The 20,605-nt window shown below is 43.0% G+C and overlaps 1 protein-coding gene and 1 long non-coding RNA gene across 2 annotated transcripts; one reads left to right on the forward strand and one right to left on the reverse strand.

Annotated features, from left to right (window-relative positions):
- Nucleotides 1-6,177: 6,177 nt before the first annotated feature.
- Nucleotides 6,178-11,518, reverse strand: LOC117811961. Its single transcript, XR_004631095.1, has 4 exons — nucleotides 11,325-11,518; nucleotides 10,252-10,342; nucleotides 6,994-7,180; nucleotides 6,178-6,914 (listed from the first exon to the last, which is right to left on the reverse strand). It is a non-coding gene; the product is annotated as an uncharacterized LOC117811961 (long non-coding RNA).
- A 246-nt stretch (nucleotides 11,519-11,764) lies between these two features.
- On the forward strand, nucleotides 11,765-18,201 carry agpat4 (1-acylglycerol-3-phosphate O-acyltransferase 4 (lysophosphatidic acid acyltransferase, delta)). The gene is made up of 9 exons (XM_034682467.1): nucleotides 11,765-12,032; nucleotides 12,817-12,998; nucleotides 15,011-15,180; nucleotides 15,268-15,429; nucleotides 15,543-15,696; nucleotides 15,824-15,926; nucleotides 16,014-16,089; nucleotides 17,077-17,275; nucleotides 17,730-18,201. The coding sequence occupies exons 2-9, from the start codon at nucleotides 12,821-12,823 to the stop codon at nucleotides 17,819-17,821; spliced, it is 1,134 nt and encodes a 377-aa protein (XP_034538358.1). The 5' UTR covers nucleotides 11,765-12,032; nucleotides 12,817-12,820; the 3' UTR covers nucleotides 17,822-18,201.
- Nucleotides 18,202-20,605: the final 2,404 nt, after the last annotated feature.

A 20,605-nucleotide genomic window follows, 5' to 3' on the forward strand; every position in this document is an offset into this window, starting at 1 on the left:
CTCCCACTTCAACTCCAGTCCCATAAATTTACACTCCAATTCCACTTTTCTTTTATTCATACCCTGAAGGACATTGAGGTTTCCACTGAGAGTACAAGCACATTAAAACAAGCTAACAAAAGGATGAACTCATGAAATAAACAAAAAAACAATAGAATCATAAAAAGTAAAAGAGGATTAAAACACAGGATCACAGAAACAAAGATACTGAACTGGACCAGAGAGAGGATAACTTCAACATCTAGAGTCAAACACCATGGTCAGGAGAATATGAGTTCAACAGTTTCATGACCTGGTCTGAGGTTTCTGTAAAGTCTTACAGCTCAGGAGGATGTAAAGGTCTCTGTCTGTCTCAGTGCAGAAACCAGGGAGTGAAGGGGTTAACTGAATCATGTCGAGGCCAGGAAAAAAATGCGCTATTAGGGAAAATGGTGGGAAGTCAAACCCCACTCTCGTAGCTCTGTGGCAGAGATATTTGGGTTGAGGATTTGGAAAAGTCCACGTGGCACACACCAAAGAGCGGTTTTATGGAGCTGGCACCGCTGGCTGGTTCACAGCCCGGAGCACGTTCCAGGGTGGTTCATGCAGCTTTGCCAGAGGATGTCAATGTGTGACACAGTAAACCAGTATTTTCTGCTGAGGCAAGTAATAAGGAACGAGCAAGCATCTTAAAAGGATTAATGACTTCAAGAAACCTGGCTGCAGAAACCTGAAGATTGATCAAAAAAAGCTCCTGCTCCAAAGAATGTCTGCAGAGAAATGTCACACGCTGATGGTTTGGACTGACTTCAGGGATGAGATCATCCTCTCTGAGTTCAAGCTCAGATAGTTTCGTGTCAATATGTATTTGTTTTGGAGGTTCAGCACCAGATTGTTAATTTTAGCAGCTCAGAGACACAGAGAGCTGCAGACCGAGGGGGACACGTCTTATTCAAATATTTAAGAAGAACTATTTTAACATGTTCCCTCTCACTCACAGTGCTGTGAAATACCAGCATGTCAAATACAATACCTTACACTCTGCCTCTTTCCATCCATGCCCACTCCTCTTCCTCATCACTTCTTTGCTCTTGGACCATTTTTCATGCAACGTGCTAAAGTCAGAAATCAAATCCTCAAGGAGAGCTTGGGAGATAAAGATGAGCTCCTCTGAATCTGACATGCTTCGAGTAGATAAATGATGTATTCATAGAAGTCTGGTTTCAATAAAGACTTTAAAAAATATGACGGCTTGTTAACAAATGTAACTGACAGAAGGAAAAGTATATTATCTGGAAGATTATTTAACATTATTTTATTTGTTGGAAAGAGAAGAAACTTTACATTTATTAATATTTTTTAAATAATAAAAAATAAAATAATAAAATATAATAATAACAAGACAATAATAATAACAGTGGTTAGTATTATTATTATTATTATTATTATTAGAACAATAACAACAACACTAATAATAATAATAAAGGAAGTAAGGAGACAACAACAACATCCCATAAAAGCAAGTCTATGAAAGTGAGTTTTAAGAAGTGTTTAAATGATGTTAGGGATCCTCCTGGGGGGGGCGGGTCCAGAGGGGTCCTGATTGAGTTTCAGAGAGGACCAGTTTTAGCTGTTAATTAATGTCAATCAACCTGAGTACTCTCTTGATAACCAATACTTCTACTTCCACTGAAGTATTTTCTGTGGGAAGTATTTTTCAGATCAGAGGGTAATAAATATTTCTGCTCCTCATATGAAACTAAAATCAGTATTTATTTTCCCCGCTGGCTCTCTAAACCAGCGAGCCAGAGATGTTGCTCAACAAAGAGACGAAGAAGCTGCCAAGGGCAAGTGTGCTGGGAAAGAAGTGGGTCTGTCATTTAAAATAAAGTAAGCCATTCATTTCAGAGTTCCTCTAGTCATTGGGAAAATATCCATTCTCCTGCTCTGTGCCAACCTAAGGGCGCACACTCAATGCTCCCAGAAACGTGAAGCAGTTCTGGGCTGTGAGCAGAAGTCCTGCAGGACTGGGCTCCAAGCTGTCTGAGAACCCTTTGATATTACTCATGGGTTTGAGATGCTTCACTTCAGATCCTCTTTAAAAGACACCAAGACGAAAGCAAGAAGAAGAAGAAGAAGAAGAAGAAGAAGAAGAAGAAGAAGAAGAAGAAGAAGAAGAAGAAGAAGAAGAAGAAGAAGAAGAAGAAGTCGTTTCCAAGTAAAAGGATGGAAAGAGAATTTTCCCATGCAGCTGTACTTTAATGTTTGGACATGTGCTCAGCTTCAGTGGAAACAGCACTTATCTCTGGGGATATGTGTTCAAGCTAAGGAGATGGGAGTGCAGTTTGCACAGAGCATGCGAGTACGATCCCCAAAGTACCCAGAGTGTCAGAGTGAGGCTTGTTTCCACTTAGGTCTTGATGGCACTGGTGTGAAACCGGGAACAGCTGCATCGGGTCTCATTAAATCAGGTCGTGAAGTCCTGGCCTTGCAGTAACCTCACACAAAGCAAAGCCAGACAGTGCTGATAGCTGCGGCCTCCGACGCTCTGACTCACAAAGTAAACTCAGATTAAAAAGGAGCTCTGATATCTGCTGGAACGCAGACGCCATCAAGATAAGATACTTACTTCCTTCTGCTTGGTGATAAATCAGCTCTCATTCACTCTAATGGTGTTTTCAAAACATGCAAACATCCATGGAAGTTGTTTTAATATTTGAAAATCTGTGCAGGCTGATCAGTTTGTCACAGAAGCAAAAGAAACAAAAGGTCATGAGTCATTAGAGCGGCGTGTTTGACTGATTCAACCTTAGCCAATCACAGTGCTCGAGTCCTCTCTGAATTATGATGTCTCACCTTTAACATCTGCAGTGTGTTTAACTGATTCAACCTCAGCCAATCACAGTGCTCGAGTCCACTCTGAATGATGATGTCTCACCTTTAACACCTGCAGTGTGTTTGACTGATCTAACCATAGCCAATCACAGTGCTCGAGTCCTCTCTGAATGATGATGTCTCACCTTTAACACCTGCAGTGTGTTTGACTGATTCAACCTTAGCCAATCACAGTGCTCGAGTCCTCTCTGAATGATGATGTCTCACCTTTAACACCTGCAGTGTGTTTGACTGATCTAACCATAGCCAATCACGGTGCTCGAGTCCTCTCTGAATGATGATGTCTCACCTTTAACACCTGCAGTGTGTTTGACTGATTCAACCTTAGCCAATCACAGTGCTCGAGTCCTCTCTGAATGATGATGTCTCACCTTTAACACCTGCAGTGTTTAACTGATTCAACCTTAGCCAATCACAGTGCTCGAGTCCACTCTGAATGATGATGTCTCACCTTTAACACCTGCAGCTTGTTTGACTGATTCAACCTTAGCCAATCACAGTGCTCGAGTCCTCTCTGAATTATGATGTCTCACCTTTAACACCTGCAGTGTGTTTGACTGATTTAACCATAGCCAATCACAGTGCTCGAGTCCTCTCTGAATGATGATGTCTCACCTTTAACACCTGCAGTGTGTTTGACTGATTCAACCTTAGCCAATCACGGTGCTCGAGTCCACTCTGAATGATGATGTCTCACCTTTAACACCTGCAGTGTGTTTAACTGATTCAACCTTAGCCAATCACGGTGCTCGAGTCCACTCTGAATGATGATGTCTCACCTTTAACACCTGCAGTGTGTTTAACTGATTCAACCTTAGCCAATCACGGTGCTCGAGTCCACTCTGAATGATGATGTCTCACCTTTAACACCTGCAGTGTGTTTGCTCTGTTCTGATTCAGATGATAAAATGAGTCCCTGTTGGATTTCTCAGGTTTAGAATCAGAAATGTAAACTATCACCTTCATTCCTGTGATGCTCAAAGAGAATCTTCACTTCAGTATAAAAGCTGAACCTCCAGAGACTTCAGGATCCACTCAGTGTATGAAGACATGTTTAACACGTGGGACACCAAGGCAGTGCCACATTCTCTTTATGAACACAAGGCTACAAGCTCCCCTCCCTGTTTTCACCAGTGGAAACAAGTGATCACTCCGTGTCCTCTCACATCTCTGAGGGGTTCGTCAGGCTTGTTGTCCTCTGCTGTAACGAAACACACACTCCAGATATCAGCTGCTCACTCCTCTCTTTGCTTTCCTCATCATTTCCCCATCACAGATCGGCTGCTTCGTTTCCTCTCTTGTTGCTAAAGTTGATTATCTTCATGATGCTCTAATCAAACGTCATATGTCTCTTTATTCAACAATTAAATCTGTAAATTGTTTTTTCAGATTCAAGCTGACGTAGAACAGAAACAAACGAGTGTCTATTATTCTATTTTTCTTTTGAGGGGATATTTATGACCCTGGGTTGGATTAAAATGAGGCCTTTTGGGAAATAAGACAATCCTAATTTATGCTCCTGCAGAAGTAGAAGTCTTCTCTCCGACTAACTTGACTTTCATCTTAACTCTGAAAGAAATGCTGAACATCTCTGGAATCATAATCAGTTCATCTCTGACTGATAAGACAGTCGACAGCAGTGAAATTGGTGCTAACATGTTCCACGTGTTCTCACTCTTTCCCCTCAGTGCCAGCGTCCATCTCTCTGTGATGATTGATCGAAGCTGACTTATCTCAAGAAGAGAAATTGTAACGGCTTTCAACAAGAGGAGCTCATCTGGAGTGTGTGTTGGGAAATCTTCGACTGGAGCTGCTGTGTCAGCATGGACGGCCTCAGCATCTAATAACATATCTGGATGTCTGGAGTCTGCAAAGTTTTTCAATGTCCTGACTTTGTGAGGGAAATGTTGGCAGCACACGTGCTAAAACACACAGCTGTTGGCTTCACCTAAAGAAAGATATGTCAGAATGAGTGTGATGAAAATCTTTATAGGCATTTCTCTCAAAAACACAAGAGTCCTTCACAGGCGGAGAAGCTTGATGACCTTCTTTAAACCTGTTAGAGCAAAACACGGCACAAAAAGAGTCAAAGTGCCGACACAGAGACAGCGTGTGACATCCTGAGGGTTTAGATAACAATGGTTGGGATGTGTTGTAGATAATCAAGTCTTTCAGCATCCCCAAAGACAAACATTTTCACCTCATGGGATCAAACATCAGTTTTAATCAAGAAGCAACCACTGATGTTGAAAAATGAAGACAGTGCAAAAAGTGCAGTTCCTCAAACTCCACTAGAGGCTTTCTGTAAAAGCAAAGGCTACCCATCAGGTCCAATAATAAAACTCAATCTTTACAGCAACATTGAACTTGTTTACAGCGGGATTCAAAAAAGGTTTTCAGTGTTTTTGTAACAGATAAGTTTGGACTTCATGAAGAGTTCTACAGAATCAAGCATAATGAGGGGCGCAGGCCGGTGAGCATGCTTCTGTTTAGTTGATACAGGTTGAGTCAGCACTCTGATAAGACACCCGCCATCGTTAGGCTTCAAACTACTATTTAGAAACTCGTGGGTGACTTTACAGAGACTGTCTGTGGTTTAAACCAGGGGTTCCCAAAGTGGGGGTCGGGATCCCCCAGGGGGTTGCGAGACACTAAAATTGGCTCACGAGAAGTCCTGCAGATTTCACATTTTTAAGCAGTCTAAAATAGCATATTTTATCGACCTATTGTTGTAAATATATTGATGAAAGCATCAGGAGCAGCAGGAAACAAAGTAAGTATTAAGAAACAGTTCATTACATGCAGGGACAGTGGGGTTCGGGAGTCTTTGGCACCTATACTTGGGGGGGCCTGAGAAGTTTGGGAGACCATGGTTTAAACCAGTAAGAGGAAGTTTTCAGTCAAACTGTAACTTGATCGTTTCTCCTCCACTGTTTGAATCATCTATCTATCAGTCCCTCTGACACAGACCTCTGCTGATCTCATCGGGCACATTCTTCTGCTTCCTTGTCTCAGAGCTTCTTGTTGATCTCTTTTGCAGACCTGCTGCTGTGGACCTGCTCGACTGTGACTGCTATGATCACTATTATCAGTCATACTAAAACATTCACTGTTAGAGTTGTTGATGCTTATCTATTTAATTATTTACCACATTGACATTTACGCATTTTCAATATTTTACATATAAAAGCTTGGTGACGGCATCCATTTATCCATAAACATTAACCTGGGAAAACATTTCAAATCTATGGTGGTGCAGCAGCTGGTGGTGCAGCAGCTGGTGGTGCAGCAGCTGGTGGTGCAGCAGCTGGTGGTGCAGTTGCTGGTGGTGCAGCAGCTGGTGGTGCAGTAGCTGGTGGAGCAGTAGCTGGTGGTGCAGCAGCTGGTGGTGCAGTAGCTGGTGATTCAGTAGCTGGTGGTGCAGCAGCTGGTGGTGCAGCAGCTGGTGGTGCAGTAGCTGGTGGTGCAGCAGCTGGTGGTGCAGTAGCTGGTGGTGCAGCAGCTGGTGGTGCAGCAGCTGGTGGTGCAGCAACTGGTGGTGTCTCCTCACAGCAAGAAGGTTCTTGGTTTGATGGTTGGGCAGGAGCCCTTCTCTGTGGATTCTGCATGTTCCCTTAGGTTAATTGGAGACTCTAAGTTGCCCATCTTTGTGAGTGTGAGTGGTTTTTGTCTCTGTATGTAAGTCTTGTGACTGATCGGGGACCAGTCCAGGGTACACTCTGTCTGTCTCTCAGTGACGGCTGGGATAGGCTCCACCCCCCCTGTGACTCTGAGTGGGATGAGTGGCTTTGATAATGGATAGATGTTATTCTGATTTTTCCACTCACTCTTTTTGTAATCGCTCTAACATCTGCTGTGAATAGCATTCTGCTCAGAGACAATGAAAATGAAACAATAAAGTTTTCGTGCTGTTCCCATTACATAAGGCTGACATCAACTGCTGCTCTCTCACATGTGCTGTGACCGCCGTCCAGAGCTCTGCACATGTGGCCTCGTGTTGAAACTTTCTCATCCCCCCCAGCATTCAGATCTGCTGACATCTGTCAGAGGAGGCAGGAGGAAAAGTTGAAGAGGAGGACATTTAATTGCATAACCGTGCAGTATTTGAGTGTTGCTCACCTTGGTGATGGCATTACATCAAATAACCTGACTCGGGCCGATGCTTTTTGGCACTTCAGTCAGGCCTCATGCGTGGGCCCCCGGAGAGCAGCAGAGCAGGTGTCTCCAGAAAACCTCCCAGAGTTTTCCCCAGCCGCTGGATGAGTGGATGAGTGGATGAGGCCCACAGTGTCTGCAGATTGGAGTCCTGGGAGGAACAGACACAGCGATACATCAGGATCTCATTACTGGCTCTCTGTATATATACACTGTGTCATAAAAAGATTCGGCCTCAGGCCGTGTTGTCACTCTTTCTGATTTGGACTTTCTTTCCTTTATGTCCAAAAGCCTCACGAATGCATTCAGACAATCTGAGCACATTATCTCCTTTCATGAAACTCCAACACGCAGTCATCCGAATCGAGGTAATCAGATTTAGCGCCTTATTTACTGAAAGCCTGCAGAGAAACCTAAACGAAGGCAGCTTCTTTCCACGACGGAGTTCTTTGTGATTTATTCAGACCATTTGCACAAATGTTGTCAGTCACAGATTCAGCATCAGAACATTATTTAACTGTTGGATCTGTTGCATCAGACGAGCAGCTGCATGCACATTCTGTTTTACTGTAAAAGCAGTTTTCACTTAATAGCCTCAAATTGTTCTCCATAAATAATCCATCACAATTATTAGAGAAATGCTCCTGGACCTTCCCACAGTGGGATCCAAAGGCCAGAGTAAAGACTGGTCTGATTACCTTAAAGAGTTTTAAAAGGAGTCGAATCAGCGTTAATGTGTTTCGGGTAAAAAGGAGTAAAAGCCGGTCACAGGCTGTTGACGCAGAGTGGCTCATCAATCACACTTATGCACTGATTTCACTTAATCCTCTGCATTCTTCAGACAGCATGCTCATCCAAATCACCCTGAGCCCTGAGTGTTGCTGAGCCAAAAGTTAAAGTTCTTCCTTCATAAAAACTGCTGGCTGTGGACCAGAGTATCAACCTGTCTGAGGAACATCAGCTGCAGCAGGCTCTGACTTTATCAAAGAGTCTTTCATTAACATCAACAAGGGAATACACAGGAGAGAAATTAATGAACTGATGTGTTTCTAACAGGTGGAGAGAGAGAGAGACAGAGAGAGAGAGAGAGAGAGAGAGAGAGAGAGAGAGAGAGAGACAGAGAGAGAGAGAGAGAGAGAGAGAGAGAGAGAGAGAGAGAGAGAGAGAGACAGAGAGAGAGAGAGAGAGAGAGAGAGAGAGAGAGAGACAGAGAGAGACATAGAGACAGAGAGAGAGAGGGAGAGGGAGAGAGAGAGAGGGAGAGAGGACAGAGAGAGACAGAGAGAGAGAGAGAGAGAGAGAGAGGGAGAGAGAGAGGGAGAGAGAGAGAGAGAGAGACAGAGAGAGAGAGAGAGAGAGAGAGAGAGAGAGAGAGAGACAGAGAGAGACAGAGAGAGAGAGAGAGAGAGAGAGAGACAGAGAGAGGGAGAGGGAGAGAGACAGAGAGGGAGAGAGAGAGAGAGAGAGAGAGAGAGAGAGAGAGAGAGAGAGAGAGGGAGAGAGACAGAGACAGAGAAAGAGAGAGAGAGAGGGAGAGGGAGAGAGAGAGAGAGAGGGAGAGAGAGAGAGATTAGAGTGGATGCTTTGGTGCTGAGTTGGCGGTCTCTCCTGAAGTCAGAGCGGCGTGTCGTCCAGCTTCAGTCCATCTGGTCTTTAGTTTGATCTCACGAGGAAGCTTTTTCAGATTATATTTTACGGCGCTCTGCTTGATTTAACGGGGAACAATAAAGAAGAATCGCAGGATGTTATGCAACAAATGTCAAGAGCTGCCCTCAGAGTCACGACATTATTCTTATACGCTGTCCAATTGCCTGCTTAACTGGAGACGGGCTTTACAACTTATACAGTTACACATAAGTCATTAAACGCAGGATGACGGTTCTTGGAAAGAGGGTAAATTCAGGTGGTGGAATCCCCCCTCAGTACATCTCTGAATTCAGTCACCTCAGATCAACTTCACTTTTTCCATAAAGGAGTGAGGAGTCAGGGAAATGTGAAGGAGACCTCCTCCTCCTCTCTGGATGAACACGCTGAGGGTTGCTCTTTTCAGTTCAACAACAAATCTAAAGACTTGTGTTTTCACTGTGATATACATTTAACATTTAACAGACTCGTGTATATTTACCTCTCACATAGCTGGGTTTGGCTGCAGTTAGAGCTGATGCTGTTCCTGGAGAGCAGCTGTCAGACTGTCAGAGCTCTGATTGGAGTTGCTCTTTTTACATTGAGTCCATTATCTGATTTAAATTCTGCAGAAACATCTCTGTTTTCCTCTACAGTTAAAGTCTGGCTCTGCATAATGACGTATGTACTGTAATGCTAGAAGGACGTTTCACACTCTGGTGTTGTATGAGGACAGTTTCTTGTGGTTTATCTTCTATCTGAATTGAACGAGCAGGATTCTGACACCACAGCACAATTATTTGAAACCCAGTCAGAGTCCAGAATGCAGCTTTCAAAAATGTGATGTGGAAACTCCAAACGTCTTGAGAGTTGACTTTTCAATGAATGATTCATGAAGGGGAGAAGTTGCTCCTCTTGTCATGATTTGTTCAGTTTGTGTTTGTCTTGTTTTTTCTTCTGTCTTGATTCTGAGTCCTCCATTCTGGAAGACATCTCACGACCCCCCAGGGGGTCCCGACCCACACTTTGGGAACCCCTGCTTTACAGAAGTAAATGGTGTCTCTCATGGTGGCCAATCATTTTACCCAAAGTAAGCAGCATTACAAGTCACTTCCTGGTGAATTTAAAGTCTTAATTCCATATATTGTCTCCATCTTTTCTCATCAGGTCCCAAAGAACAGAGTACCTCTGCAGACATCACATGAACAACTAGTCTGATGAAGCTCCTGCTGAAGATGTGGCCTCACAGCCAGCAGCATTAAAGGGGACTGATTTTAAAACACTCTTTGTTCCCTCCACTGGCCGTGTGAAAGCTGATCCATCACTCCTGTAGCTGCAAAGTGAGCAGCACACACTCTACTTACTGAACTCTTTCCCCCTCGCCCCCTCACTCTCTTTGTTGTTGGTATTTGAACATAAAACGCTGCCTGAGACTTTATGTTACATTTGGACCTCTTCAGACAGGCCTCCCTCTTTCTTCAAGGTTATTTCAGTCGTTAAAGACACGAGGACTGAAGCATTATGGGACCTGTAAAACCAGAGCTATAGGAAACACTTTTCAGCAGCCCCCTAAGGTGGAACAGTCGGGACCCCACTGACCTCTTTTTAGGGTTTCTGGGCTGCAAAGACAAATAATCAGCTCCTGCTTTGTTTGGCTCTGAGGGTCCATGTGGATCACATGTGATGACTTCTGCAGACACAACAGAAAAAATGTTAGTGCACTTTGGTCAGGTCAGAGAAATGTAGGAAGTTTTGATCATGCAACAGATCTGTTTGCTGCCTCTGTGCTGCCCTCTAGAGCCAGCAGGAGGAAGTGGGCTGAGATTTTCAAAGTAAAATTGAAGTAGCAATGACTGGGGTTTAATAGTAATAATAATAATATAATATTATAATAACTTTATTTATATAGCACCATTAAAAACAAATGTTTACAAAGTGCTTTGACAAACAAAGCAAAACAGAATACACAAAAGAGAAAAGAATACACATCAATGAAACAGAATGAAGTGTTGTGACAATAATAAATCATTGTTTAAGAGGAAGGATAAATAAATAAAATAAATACAATAAATAAATACAATAATTAAAATAAATAAAATAAATAAAATAAATAAATACAATAAATAAATACAATAATTAAAATAAATAAAATAAATAAAATAAATAAAATAAAATAAAATAAATAAAATAAATAAAATAAATAAATGTTTAAGTGAATAAAATGGATAAGTAAATAAAAGCATTTCAAGGACAATAAAAGAAGTTTTCAGAATAAGAGGATAACATCACATCAGGAAAATCAGAAAAAGTGAAAAGGATAAATTAGGAACGTTTAAATAATAAATGAAAAAAAATAATAATAATCAAATAAAATGTAAAAAAATAATTAGTTGGATAAAAGCTAATAATAATAATAAAATAGAAGTAAAAGCTGTTAGAAGGATGAAGTCTGTATAAATGTAATAGTAGTTGGGTTTGCAGAGTTAGACTGGTCTGACTTTCAGCTTGAGATTATTTCAAACAATCAGCAACAAACTGAAACTAAAGATATATTAGAATCTGAGCAGGGGCATGAAGGATGTTTGTCTATAACTTCTGAAGTAGCCTATTTATAGCGTTTGATAATAACTTGAACTCAACCTCTGATATTAGCTGCACTTATGACACCTCACCAGCAGGGGGAGCTGTGCACCAAGGCGCCTCGAAGTTCCTGTCTGCATGTTCAATCCCTGAGATCATGGAAACATAGTAAGGGAACAAAGTGGAAAAGACTCTTCTGTGTCACTCTGGTTATTCAGAAACACACTTTGAGCTCAGCTTGAGAAACTGACTTCAGCTGTGTGTCCCACTCACTTCTGATTAGACATCCTCGTGCGTTTCCTTTGACCAAATAAGGCATCACAGAGAAGAGTAAAACAGAAAGAGGTCTCACTCTGTTCATAATGCAGGAGATGTTGTGAGGGTGTTGTGATAGAAAGTTTTGTTTGTATTTAGGAGTCACAGTTATGACAGAGCAGCTCTCAGTGTATATTTGGATTCATTTTTTCTCCCCAGCTTTTGTGATTTATCTCATTACATAGATGATCTTTGTCCCCAGCCTTCCTCCAGAGTTTCCAGAAGGAAGCAGATCTGTCCCTCTCTCCATCCCCGGCTACAGGCGCGGCCTTCAGATGGGTGTGGTGCCCTAAGAAGGGGAGTTCTCTTCCTACACTGAGTCGACTCTTAACTCTTCACACTGAATGAACAATGATTGAAATCTGAGGGAGAGGCGCTTCTTTTAACAGCATGCTGAATGTCTTTGTTTTCATAGTTAATTTACCACTTTTAGAAAGTTGAGTCAGGACTTCTGGATCTCTGCTGGAGCCCAAAGACTGCTCAAGGTAAGAGTCACGTGTTTGAGGTTCATTTAAAGTCTGTTTTACAGGTGAAACATTTAACCTTTAAAACTGTTCAAACTCAGCCTGGGGAGCTTTTTTTTAAAAAAACATTACATTCTGTCAGTCTGCATGTAAATACAGTTTCAGGACTCCTTAAAGTTCATGGATAGTTCATGTTGTTGATGCCACTTCACCTGCAGACTTCCAGGTCTTTGATTTGTCCCACAGAAACAATCAGATGATGAATTATACAGCTGAAACTTATCTTTTTAACAACCTGAGGATCTGGACCTTTGTTTAACCCAGGCTGTTATGTCTTATTTAACTTGTATTTCCTTATACATCCATCCCAACATACCTGACCTATAAATACTTCCTGGGATTTGAAGATATAGATAAATAAAGTGCTTTTACTCTGCAGGTCTTGCATGTATTTGTTTATCCATCTGAAGCAGTTGTAATGCTGGTATTAGTTTGACTCATACTGATGCCCTACTTACTTCATCAGTATGAGTTAGGGCTGTAAACACTTAACAGTGCCCCTAACTCTGAAAAGTCATGTGCACTGTCAACAGCAAACTTGTGCATTTGGAAGTGTATGCAGAGTCCAGCTGAAAGGCTCCATTCAGCAGGAGGAGCGAGAGAGTCAAAGGGAGCCTTTATGTTCCAATGGGCTGCTGTCACAGACAAACCCAACATGAGCTGATGTCTTTGTTTGGCTGCATGATGACATGTGTCTCAATAGGAGGTTGTTTTTTTAATGCTTTAACTTGTGCAACTTTTGCAGAACAATGGGACTCCTGCAGACGCTGAAATCACAGTTTGTGTGTTTCCTGATCATCAGCTATGTGTTCCTGGTCAGCGGACTCATCATCAACGTGTTGCAGTTCTGTACTTTACCTCTGTGGCTGGTCAGTAAGCAGCTGGCTCGCAGGGTCAACATCAGACTGGGATACTTAATCAGCAGCCGTGAGTTCTTACCCTCTGACACAGAGGAGTCAGAGAAGTCATTATCCTCCTCTCCTGTTGCCCTGCCTCGCATTGTGCAATCATCTGTTTCTACTTGTGCAATATTTTCCTGCAATGTACTGTTTAAGGTTTCTGATTCCACTGGACTCTGTCTAACGCTTTGCTTATACAGAGAAGCTAACCAAGACCAAACAGAGATACTAGATAAGATCAAACTGTGTGATCCTAAAGGACATTCTGGTGCCACATTGAAGATTGGAGCATTAAGAGGGGAGTAATAGAAGAAAGGGTTGGATTTAAAGTTCTTAGTTTCTAAGGCTCCACCCTTTGTCTGATCCCCTTGTTCTCCTTGGATCCTGTGCAGCCGGTTTACTACAAACTGTCACAGAGAGGGGGAAGAAAATCAGCTGAGACGCTTTTAAATATGAAACCACTACTGAGCTCCAAACCCAAGACTATGAGAGATCCCAGCTCTGTGACAAACTTTAATATTGATGCCTAAATCACCTTCTTTGTTTTTATGAGGTTATTATTCTTATGCAATCATTTACAGTTCAGTGTTTCCTTATAATTATTATTATTTTAGGATTTTTTTTATTGGTGAAAAAAACAAAGATTTGAGATCAGAGAGAAAGTAATGATAACCACCGTGAATGCGTCTCTCCTCCCGGTGTTCCGGTTTTAAAAGTGACCCTGTAAACTGGAGACCTTCAGCTGAACGTGTCAGTGTTTGTGGAGTTTACACAGCTGTTGAAACACAGAGGGAGTTCCTGGGAATGCAAACTAGTTTAGTTTTTATTAAGATTTCAAAATATCCTCATCAGATATTTAATGATGGTCTAAAGACGTTTATGAGGGATGCATCTGGCTGAGAGTCTCCAGTTAACAGGGTCGCCGTTTAAACTAAAACACCGGCCGATCTCTGCCACGGAAAGGAACAGGAGCATAGGTCGGTGTCAGAAACAGAACAAGGAGTTTGAACTCCACAGGTAGAGAGCTCCATGTTAAAGAGCTGCTGGTCTTTCAGTATTCTGTTTAGTTTTAATTGCAGTCTTAGGGAAATCGACAGTTCCTCCATATCATGTGCTTAAATGACAATCCAGGGGTCCTTCTTTCGATGAGGGGTCGCCTGCAGCTACTTCTTTTCTTGCAACCAAAAGTATTTCATAAAGGTTTTTATCTTTGGCCTAAAGTCTGTGAGGGAGTTAACACAACATGACAAAATAAAGAAATCTGCTTCTTTTCAGTTCCTCTTTCTCTCACCGTCTCTTTATTTGGAATAAAGGACATCCCAAAACAAGTGAAATGATCTCCCACAGATTTATCACACTTCTCTTTTTGGTGCCTGTCTGTTTCATATTTATTTGATTGCTTGGTTTTATCAGTATTGGTGATTTCACTCTTCCTGTTTCAGCATTGTGCTCTTTTTCTTGTTGTTGCTGTTGTTGTTGTCGTTGTCATTGTGGCTCTTGTTGTTGTTGTTGTTGTCGTTGTGGCTCGTTGTTGTTGTTGTTGTTGTCGTTGTGGCTCTTGTTGTTGTTGTTGCTGTTGTTTTTGTTGTTGCTGTTGTTGTTGTTTCTGTTGCTGTTGTTTTTGTTGTTGCTGTTGTTGTTGTTTCTGTTGCTGTTGTTGTTGTTGCTGTTGTTGTTGCTGTTGTTTTTGTTGTTGTTGCTGTTGCTCTTTTTGTTGTTGTTGTTGCTGTTGCTCTTTTTGTTGTTGTTGTTGTTGTTGCTGTTGTTGCTGTTGCTCTTTTTGTTGTTGTTGTTGCTGTTGTTGCTGTTGCTCTTTTTGTTGTTGTTGTTGCTGTTGCTCTTTTTGTTGTTGTTGTTGCTGTTGCTCTTTTTGTTGTTGTTGCTATTGCTATTGTTGCTGTTGCTGTTTTTGTTGTTGCTGTTGTTGTTGTTGTTGCTGTTGCTCTTTTTGTTGTTGTTGTTGTTGTTGTTGTTGTTGTTGTTGTTGTATTTCCCCATGACACTGACTTCTCCTCCTTCTTTTGTCCTGATGATCCTCAGAGCTGGTAGCTATCCTGGAGTGGTGGTCTGGGACTGAGTGCACGCTCTACACAGACCCAAAGTGCTTCCACCTGTATGGAAATGAAAATGCGATTGTGGTTCTGAACCACACCTTTGAGATCGACTTCCTGTGTGGTTGGACCTTCTGTGAAAGATTCGGCGTGCTCGGGGTAAGACAACCTGTCCCCCTTGTGTTTACCTGAAGGCGTTTCTTTTGAGTCCTTCAGGTTTTAAGGTGCTTGAATTTATTTTCCCAGAGCTCTAAAGTGTTAGCCAAGAAGGAGCTGAGTTACGTACCCATCATTGGATGGATGTGGTACTTCCTGGAGATTGTTTTCTGCAAGAGGAAGTGGGAGGAGGACCGGAGGACTGTGGCTGAGAGTCTGCAGAACCTGTGGGATTACCCAGAACACTTTTGGGTGAGTTCAAGCTTGTAGAGATGATTTATGAGAGAGTGAATGTGTTTAGAGTCGGACTGATAAAAGGACATGTTGTGAATCATTCTTCAAATCATCTTCTTCTTTGGATGTAGTTCTTGCTTTACTGTGAAGGAACACGCTTCACCCAAAAGAAGCACCAGGTCAGCATGCAGGTGGCTGAGAGCAAAGGCTTACCCAAACTGAAGTATCACCTTCTGCCCAGGACCAAAGGATTCTGGGTAACCGTTCAAAACCTCAGAGGGACAGGTGAGGGTCTAAAGATGGCCTCTCGCAGATATCAGATCCTGCAGGCTGGATGTGTTGGAGAGTGTGATGGAAGTATTTGCAAATCAAATGAGCGGTGAAGTTAACGGTCTCTCTTTTCCTCATGCAGCTGCAGCAGTTTATGACTCCACGCTGAACTTCAGAGACAAAGAAGCACCATCGCTGCTTGGGATGCTTCAGGGGAAGAAATACCACGCTGATTTATACGTGAGGTACGAAGAGAGTTCAAAGAAGATAAGGTTTATTATCCAGTGAGTCTCTTTTCCTCTGATAGATCTAACCTATTCTATCACTCACAGGAGGATCCCGTTAGAGTCCATCCCTGAAGGGGAAGCAGAGTGTGCCGCTTGGCTCCACAAACTCTACCAGGAAAAGGTGAGAGTGGGAAAGGTGTTTGGGGAAGAGATGTTTTGGGAAGTATGCTGACCGAGTGACATTAGTGATGTGGGACTGGACTGACAGTGTGCTGTTGACAGGATGACACCCAGACTCTTTACATGGGGGGAGGGGGAGACGGAGGAGTTTTCAATGAGGATGGAGAGGTTGTTTGTTTTTGAGAGGGAGGATTTAGTGCCAGGGAGAAGAACCTGTGTTGTATTACTGTTTGGTTTGCATTGCATGAACACAACACTGCGACACAACACATTGCAATCATCTTCCCCTCATTATACCTCTGCTCCTGCTTCTAACAGCAGATCAGAGGCAGAGCCACCTTTACCCCATCATTATTATGGCCTCCCAAACCAGAGACCAAGGCTTGAAAGGGGAGACCTGCACATATGAAAAGGGTCCTCACATCAAATTTTCTAGGTTCAAAACCCAGAAAAGAAAACCCCTGAATGTTCAAAGATCAAGAAAACAAACAGGGAAACAAAAAGGACCACAGACCTCAGCCTGAATGAGCAAACCATGAACAGGCCAGCTGAGCAATGGACTGTGGCTTTCAGCACCTCTCTCTAATCTAGGAGCAAAAACTGACCTGTGGAAATAAGAGACTGATATCTAGACTATCCATGGTCTCCAGCCTAAACTAACACAACAAACTAAAACACCTCAGCAATCTAGAACAAGGATTTCCTTTAACACATGCTTCATCATGATGAACACGACACAAAGAGTTCTATTTTGGCTCTGACACGTCTTTCTTTTTGAAGTTATGTTTTGGGGTATTTTTTCACCATGATTGGATAAGAAAGCTGGAGAGAGGCCGGACATGTGGGGAGCAGAGAGTAGGGGAAGACATGCAGCAAAGAGGCCAAGAGTCAAACCTTGGACCGCTGTGACGGGGACCACAGCCTCTGTATGTTGGGAACACGCTTAGACCGCTTGGTTTTCATTGTTATCTCCATAATGTGTTTTCAGGACACCTTTCAGGAGCATTACAAACAGACCGGGTGCTTCCCCGGCCCCACAGTGGACACACCACGACGCCCCTGGACCCTGATCAACTGTCTCTTCTGGGCCAGCCTGCTCCTCTACCCTCTGGGCCTTCTGTTCATCAGACTGATCAGCTCTGGATCCATCCTGACCATCTTAGCCTGTGTGGCTCTCTTATCTGCAGGTTGGTTTCATGTGTTTGTGCAGAGTAATCCTGAGACCATGTTCTCTCCTTCATGTTTCCTCTTAAAGCTGCAGGTTTGAGGAGAGTGATGTGAGTATCTGTTTTTAGAGAGGGTGTTCTATCAGTCTCTGAAGCATGCCCAGTACAACATGCAGAGTTAATAACTCAACCATGTGAGTCGTTTCATTCAGCATGAGGAGGGTTTCCTCTAAAATAAGAGTTCCTGTGTAACAGAGGGGGAACTCATGTTCTCCTCATGAAGAAGAGAAACATGAAGCATTGTTAGAAAAGTGTCCCTGAAACTCCAATCATAAAGTAATGGAGCTGCTGAATGCTGGTCCTGAAAATTCACATTTTGAAGCCCATAAGTTCAAAAGTGAATTAACTAACAATGATTATTCCACCTGTTCCTGCTGCAGTAATATTTAAATGTCACCTGTCTCAATCCTCACAGCCTCACTTGGAAGCCGCTGGCTGATTAGCCAGACTCAGATCAACAGAAGCTCCAGCTACGGGAACAAGGAAGTTCCTCTGAACAACAACTAAAGACTCCTTCAGCTTGGCTACGAACCTGCGAGCTGTTGGCAGCCGACCGGGAAAACACCCGTCTGACAGGATCTGCTGGTCCAACATGTGCAAACCTGCCTCCGAGCTCAGGGCAGGCGGTTCAGGCGCTCCTTAATGCTCTGCTGACATTTAAATATTCCTGCAGCAAGCTCAGTGTGTGACCGTGGCACCATGGAGGGAGGATCCCTGAGGGGACGGAAGGATCGGGGTCAAGGTTTTAAAAAAGGCTTTACTAAGTTCATTTAACTAAAAACAGGCAAACAGCATTTTACAGCACTACCTCTTTGATTTTTATGCAAATGTTTTTTAATTCATTTTACATGATGGAGTGAAATAAACATTCAGCTTTTTTAAACAAACACTGCTTCAGACATATTTTCTGCACGGTGAATGCTGCATGAAGACTTCGATGATGCGTGTGCCTGGTCTGGTTAAGATGAATAGAAGAGGTCATAACCTGAGTCAAGATCACCCCTATTTATTGTAATAGATAAATGGATATGCAGCCTTATGTGGGCTCTCTCAAACCAGTCCCTCCCCATGCTCACTCCACTGCAGAGTGAACTCTGAAGTCAGGCCCACAGATGAATGAAGCTCACTCTGAAGTCACACCCACAGATGAATGAAGCTCACTCTGGAGTCAGACCCACAGATGAATGAAGCTCACTCTGAAGTCACACCCACAGATGAATGAAGCTCACTCTGGAGTCAGACCCACAGATGAATGAAGCTCACTCTGAAGTCAGACCCACAGATGAATGAAGCTCACTCTGAAGTCAGACCCACAGATGAATGAAGCTCACTCTGGAGTCAGACCCACAGATGAATGAAGCTCACTCTGAAGTCAGACCCACAGATTAATGAAGCTCACTCTGAAGTCAGACCCACAGATGAATGAAGCTCACTCTGAAGTCAGACCCACAGATGAATGAAGCTCACTCTGAAGTCAGACCCACAGATGAATGAAGCTCACTCTGAAGTAAGACCCACAGATGAATGAAGCTCACTCTGAAGTCAGACCCACAGATGAATGAAGCTCACTCTGAAGTCACACCCACAGATGAATGAAGCTCACTCTGAAGTCAGACCCACAGATGAATGAAGCTCACTCTGGAGTCAGACCAACAGATGAATGAAGCTCACTCTGGAGTCAGACCCACAGATGAATGAAGCTCACTCTGGAGTCAGACCCACAGATGAATGAAGCTCACTCTGAAGTCAGACCAACAGATGAATGAAGCTCACTCTGAAGTCAGACCCACAGATGAATGAAGCTCACTCTGAAGTCAGACCCACAGATGAATGAAGCTCACTCTGAAGTCAGACCAACAGATGAATGAAGCTCACTCTGGAGTCAGACCCACAGATGAATGAAGCTCACTCCATGGAGGTGGGGGGATCAGATAAAGCAGCAAGCTTTTGGACAAACTCCCCTCACTCCCCCGTAAACAGGAACATTATGTAACCTCAGTTACATGCCGCACAGATAATGACTTGAGAATATAAAAACACTCCCTTTTTTCTCTCCTGTGGTATTTTTAGTAGACTTAATTATAATTTGATGTTGATAACCTGCTTCACTTTTGTGTGAAGCGTACCTTTAAAACAAATAAACACATGCTGTTTGTAAGAATGGAAATGGGTGAATTACCTGCATGATGATTTAATCCTGATCTAGATTAAAGTTAAGGAACTTCTTTAGGATCCACCAGGACAGACTTTAAACGGCGTTACTCGTGGTCAGGAAGTCATCAGAGCAGACGTGATGTTGCAGGGTCTAAACGCCCGCTTTGACTCCTCCCTCAGAGGTCTCAGATGACCCTTAATGTGGTGGATCCTCCATGTAAGCATGCTAATGAAGGGGACGTGTGTAGGGAGGGGTGTACGTTATTTCAGTCAGTGGAAACTAAAAAAAGATCATGTGCATTTTTAAACAGAGACAACAAAATCCAGTATATCACCTCACCATGAACAGACCAAATAAGGAAAACCAAACATCAGATTGAGTTTGGAATAAATTCATCATTGTTACATCTGAAGCTCGTCTCTTTGGAATAAGAATAAGGACTCTTTGGACTTTGGTTGATGGAAAATCCTCTCTGGAGTTAAACTGTGAAACTGTAGTGACTCCTGGTGGAGGTATGAAGACAGAGGAGGAATATTCCTTTGCTGATGTGTTCATGGTGACATCACGTTCCCAAGCTTGGTTTAGGAGGCGGAGTTACCTGACCAATCAAACCCGGCGGTGTCATGATGTTGACTTCAGGAACAGAAGGAACAAAGTAACATTTTAGAAGCACTTAGTTTTATAACATGTAAATATCGACGTCGCTTCACGTGACGCTCCGGAGGAAAGGACGTCTCGTGTCTCATAAAACAAATCTCCTTGTTTCCTCAGTCCTTGTTTCCTCTCTCCTTCTCTTCATTTCCTTGCATCTCTGGCAGGAGGGACTAAGACGCAAGTGGAAGATGCAAGGATGAAACTTTAGAGCTTTGAGATGCAGGACTCCTCTAGACTCCTCTGAAGGTGTCCTATCTGAGACCAAGACGTTAGGAGCAGATCCTGTACGTCCTGTAAACAGTGAGGTCATCAGACTTGGTTGTCCAGCTCGTCCCAAAGGCGCTGGATTGGTTGAGATCCTGGGAATTTGGAGACCAAGTTAACACCTTGACATTACGGTTTCCCTGGATCACCTTCTTCTGCGCTCTGTGCTCCAGTTTTGATGCTGACACGCCCATCGTAGGTGGACAGGGTTCAGGAAG

Source organism: Notolabrus celidotus, chromosome 4 (assembly GCF_009762535.1).
Source record: "Notolabrus celidotus isolate fNotCel1 chromosome 4, fNotCel1.pri, whole genome shotgun sequence".
In the NCBI taxonomy this organism is placed as follows: domain Eukaryota; kingdom Metazoa; phylum Chordata; class Actinopteri; order Labriformes; family Labridae; genus Notolabrus; species Notolabrus celidotus.